Raw genomic sequence first — 5,408 nt, 5'->3', positions numbered from 1 at the left:
TCTGATTATTTTTTAATTTACTTGGGTGATATAGATCAACCGGCCTGATCGTGTCGTTAATGTCAACCAACGATGTGAGCGCGTTGTTCTTATTTGGATATTGAACCAATTACATTTCTCTGTCGTTTTGTTCAACCTTTTGCTGTTTCCTTTCGCGTTGCTACCTGTTGTTAGCCCTACATTCGTTCGCCTTCTAAATTATTGGTCTTTCACCGCCATGGATTACCTGATAAAGAGGTGACATAGTTATTATATGACATTGAAAGGGTTACTCCTAAACTTGGTAAATTTCGTGTCTTCTGGCTTTTCCAGGCCTATAGATAAAACTTCTACAAATAAAATAGCTATTATATAATATTGATAGCGGAAAAAAAAATTAGATAAAATTTTTCAAGTGAAATTTATGAAGTTTCAATTAAAAATAATAAAAAATTAAAATTAAAAATCAAAATTGATAAATTAAAATATTTTATTACATAAATCAAATATATAAAATTTTAAAAAAATTTGATATATATTCTTATATAGATATTTTTAGTAAAAATTTTAATAAAAATTTTATATTAAATAAATATTGATGAAATTTAAATTACAAATAATATTTTTAATAATTATTAATATTCATATTAAATTTATCAATTTATTCATTTAAATTTGTTATTATTATTTTTTTAAATTTCACAAATTATATTTAAAAAACTTTACGTAAATTTTCTCCTTTAAAAGGATGCCTTCCACAAACATTTAAAAGAGACAATTAGAAGCTTGGAAAATTTCGTGTCTTCTTCCTTTTCCATGCAAGAAAATTTTTTTTAAATAGTTATTATAAATATTGAAGTTGGTGGTTAGAAGCTTGGAAAATATTTTATTACATAAATTAAATATGTAAAATTTTAAAAAATTTATATATATATAATTTATGTAAAAATATTAATAAAATTTTTACGTTAAATAATATTGATGAAATTTAAATTATAAATAATATTTTTAATAATTATTTTATATATTATTAATATTCATATTAAATTTTATCAATTTATTCATTTGAACTATTTATTAATTATTTTATTTTATTTTTAGTTTTCACGGATTATATTTAAAAAACTTTACATAAATTTTCTCTTTCAAAAATGCCTTCCACAAACATTTGAAAGAGACAGTTAGGAAAATTTCGCATCTTGTCCCTTTTCCATGCAAAAGTTATTTTGTAAATTTCGTGTCTTCTTCCTTTCCACACTCATATAAATTCCCTAATAAACACAGTCGGGGAAACAAGAACCTAAGAAAAAAATATAGAAGAAGAGAACAACAATGCAGGTCGTGATTGATTTGAGGTACACCTTTCCTCCTCTTTTGAACTTAATATTATTTCTGTTTCTAACATCCCAAAACAAGCCTTCCTTTGCTGCCTTCATCATTGATCAATCCCTTTCTATATTAACCTTCGAGTCCTTGCTTGCTATCTTTTTCTTAATGCTACTCTTCCTCTTTTTCTCTGTTGAATTTCCCATCACTCCTCATCCCATCACCTTGCGAGCTCGAGGTTTCTCCATTACCTTATTCATATCAGTTTTAGCGTCAATCTTTTTACCTACTTCACTCTTCTGGGTTACCTTTTTATTCACCATCATCACATCTCCATGGCATAACAAACTGTTCGATCTTTTTATATGTTTTTTCCGCTACTTTGCTCGCACCCTTCAATCCCTTCCCACCACTTTCATTTACATTACCCAAAATCATGAAAACCAGGACCCAATTCCTCCTCAGGTTGTTGAACTTCAACTTGGAACTGTTGCAATTGAAGGAGGACGTTGACACTCAGAGTCCAGTCCGCCAAGTTTGGAATCCTGTTATCTCTCAGCTGAAATAGATTCTCCATATGTAATGAAATGGTTGGTAGCTAGGCAATGGTTTTTACCTTTTGGAACACTTTGTCTTTGTGTAATACTGTATATGTTTGTGATCAAAGGATGTTTTAGTCCGTTGTTAATTAGCAGTAACTGTTGTTGCTTCTTTATTTGCAAAATGGAATTTGAACTTGTTTTTTATTAAGGATCATGCACGTAGTCAAACATTCCGGTTCCTTGGTGTTCTTTCTTACTCTGTTTGTTTTTGTTTTTTGGTTTGGCAATTTCTTACTATGTCTTAGCATCCGTTGCTTCCAACAAAACCTAGGTAAGGCAACTAAATATTTAGTGGCGTAAATGTAACATTTTCCATTTCATGTGCAAGCTGAAGAAAAAAATGTCCCTGGTAATTATTTCGCAGTCTTTTCAGTTTTTTAAAAGCTCTTGACACATGGATATAGTTTTATAGAAAAGAAAAAAAAAAAGGTATTTGAAGAAATGGGCTTTTCCCTGTGGGCCGAAGCCCGAGGGATGTCAAAACAGGTGAGCAGCACGTGATCAAACCTTTTATAAAGCTAGTCCCAAATAAAACGGTGTCGTTTCGCCAGGCCAGTGAAGCACAGAAAAAAACCAACTCAAATAGCCGACACGACGCCGGTGCAAGTTAAATCCTATATAGGTAACTGAAACAATCGAACCTGCGGCGTAGGGCTTAACTCAGTGGTGACGTCGGATGTGGTTGAATTCTGTCTGGGTTTCGGAGGTTTTCTAAGCCGAAGAACCGAAGAAGAGAGAGATGGAAAGAAAAGTGAGGGAAGAAGCGATGGAGAGCATAACCGAGAGGCTATCTTCTCTCGACAATCTATATTTCCCGCGGGCCCTTCAATCTTCAGCCGCCGATCCCTCCCATCGCAAGTCCATCCTTCACGACCTCCTTGCCCGCGACGTCCCCGTCTTCTTAGGTAACCCTTATTTATTTATTTAAACATTATTCACTCTATTTCATAAATGGGTAGGAAAATCGTTTTAAGTTTTAACTCTTAACTAAACTAATGTTGGTGCTGCAGAAAGATATGGGTCAGAACTGACTAGCGATGAACTCCACGAATTCGATGCACTTAATGATGATTATGAAGTTAATTGGCACTTAAAACATCTTAGAAGCAAGCTGAGTCCAACTTCTGAAGAATTGAAATCAAGGTCGGTGACTGTCAAGAATCGAAGGCGGGCTTACTTGAATAAATTGGTATGTGATGGGCAGTATTTTTCGGAGGACGCAATGAGGGAAAGAGAACCCTATTTGCATCATGAATATTTAGGGAGGTTTCAGGATTTAAGTGGGAGAAGAATGGCTAGGCCTGGGGAACGCTGGTCTGAGACTTTGATGAGGAGGTGTGAGGAAGCTAGGTTGGTTGCTAAGATTAGAGAGGAACAGCAGAGGCTTGGTGTGGCTCAAAAAGATTGGGTTGGTAATGAGAGCTATCCACAGCAAGAAGAAGAAGAAGAAGAGGAAGAGGAGGAGGAGGAGGAAGAAGAAGAAGAAGAAAATGGAGGCGACCATGGCAAGGAAGTGAGTACTTGGCTTTGTTCTTGTATGTGTTGCATCTACAATTTTCAAACGAGTTACTAACTTTGGATTCTTAGGGAGAAGCAATATCTTGTGAAAGTGATCATTTTGCTATTGGAAACAAGTGTCTTTTGAACTTACTACCAGTTCTGATAAAAATAGTATAAGTAATTAAAGAAGGGTTATGTCATTCCTATTAATTATAATGTGTTGGTGTTTCTGAATGATGTCTGGGTTATTGTCTTTGCTTATGAGTTGTTTTTCATATATTGATATTTTGCATTGTCTCTTTCAGATGCTTTTGGTCCATCCTGGCGATGTCAATGTTGCTGCTTCTGCAACTGTCGAGCAACATGAAGAAGCACCTTCAGCAGAAGAAATGCAAGATAGGATGGATCAATTCACCTACATCATGCAGCAGAAGTTTCTTTCTGGGGAAGATTATGAGCATTTGGATTACTCCAAAATAGATGATGATGAGACCTTGGATGATCACTGGCTTAGGGAAGCTAACCATGATGCCGAGGATAAGTATTTTGCTGAAGACTAAGAATGGTGAGTTGCATCTGGTCATTGCCAAACATTTGCAGATATCTCTTTGGTATAGCAGTGATTAGTGGTTTCCTTTGTAATTATGCACCTAACTTCTTTTCGTATAAATGCTATGGAATCACATGTTCAAGTTGGTAGCCATTCTTCAATTAGACCAGTATTAGAGCTTATGTTAATAGTAAAATCTCGAACTACAAATTGTTTAAGGTTCCTGCAATCGTGTAGCCAAATGAATTACATATGCCCCTTAGACAATAATTGTGCACAGCTGTGAGACTAAGCATTCCTCAACTCTGTTTCATTCTTCTGCTTGGTTGCTTGCACTAAACAGTTGAAATATCTAGTACTAGAATAATGACAAATTTGTGAGCAAGAGCAATGCTTTATATGGTGGACTGATTCATTTTGCAGAAGAAAGTCAAGGAAAATAAACAGAGTTTTGGTTTACTTAGTACAGATAATATTGCTACCCAAATCAAACTTTTGTGACGATGCATCCTAACACTCCATTATGTGGTGAGCAGCATGTTATTGTCAAGTATCAAAACATGACTTGCCTCTAATCCTCTTGAATCTAGAAAAGATCTTCAATATGCTGATCTTGACGCTGCACTCAATTTCTAACAAGTTGGCATACTAATGAATCAGAATCCCGGAGAGATTGCATATGGTTGATGCAATATGCTAATATGTGCCAAACTTTCATGGGTTTGGCTTGAATGCACTTGCGATACATACAAGCTCATCTTAGAGAAGATGATGTCTTGTATTTCCATGAATATACAAGACAAATTATCTTTAACACCACCTCACATGGTAGAATTTGAAATTGAGATTTTCGGTATTAAAATTTGAATTTTAAATTTATTAAATATTATTTTTTATTAAAAATAATTATATGTAACCAAATTTAAGTTTTGAATTTAATCTTTGCTATCTTTATTATACTTGTTAGTTTACCATGGGGGAGATACTTAGTGTTGGTCAATGGGTCAAAACAATGTCCAAGTCTAAGTGTCACGGCCTAAGAAAGAGTCTTGAATCTCACATCGAACATAATAGGAAGGTCACTAGGGTATAAAAGGGTTCACATCACTTCCGCCTTGTGAGACGCCTTTTGTAGGACAAAATCGTGAGATCAGGGGGGCCAAAGCGGATAATACCTCATAAGGGTGTGAACCATGGTAGGTAGGTTGATCTGGGACACTGAATGAGTGGATGCCCGGGTCTTGAAGTCGCGCGGGTTCAGAGCTTAAGTTTCGACCTGTGACAAGTGGTATCAGAGTCAGTCCTAAATCGTTCGATCCACGTCAAGCACCTCGAGAGAAGTAAGCAGAGTGATCAGCTTTCGTGACGAGAGCGTGACGAAGTTAGGTGCGGGAGAATCTCACGGATCTAAGGAAGAATCTTGAATCTCACATCGAATATAATAAGAAGGT

The 5,408-nt window shown here is 35.2% G+C and overlaps 1 protein-coding gene across 2 annotated transcripts; it reads left to right on the top strand.

Annotated features, from left to right (window-relative positions):
* The first annotated feature begins 2,453 nt into the window (after positions 1 to 2,453).
* Positions 2,454 to 4,110, top strand: LOC111289733 (coiled-coil protein). Of its 2 annotated transcripts, none has more exons than XM_022881007.2 (3): positions 2,454 to 2,812; positions 2,918 to 3,420; positions 3,713 to 4,110. In XM_022881007.2, the coding sequence occupies exons 1-3, from the start codon at positions 2,647 to 2,649 to the stop codon at positions 3,965 to 3,967; spliced, it is 924 nt and encodes a 307-aa protein (XP_022736742.2). In that variant the 5' UTR covers positions 2,454 to 2,646; the 3' UTR covers positions 3,968 to 4,110. The 2 variants fall into 2 exon arrangements, with proteins under 2 accessions (XP_022736742.2, XP_022736743.2); XM_022881008.2 differs by having other exon boundaries at positions 2,918 to 3,442; positions 3,713 to 3,908.
* Positions 4,111 to 5,408: the final 1,298 nt, after the last annotated feature.

Source organism: Durio zibethinus, chromosome 11 (genome assembly GCF_047325235.1).
Source record: "Durio zibethinus cultivar Kanyao isolate XHJ-2024 chromosome 11, ASM4732523v1, whole genome shotgun sequence".
NCBI classification, from domain to species: Eukaryota; Viridiplantae; Streptophyta; class Magnoliopsida; order Malvales; family Malvaceae; genus Durio; species Durio zibethinus.
Note: the sequence above shows the minus strand (reverse complement) of the source record. Positions and strands in the feature narration are given on the sequence as shown.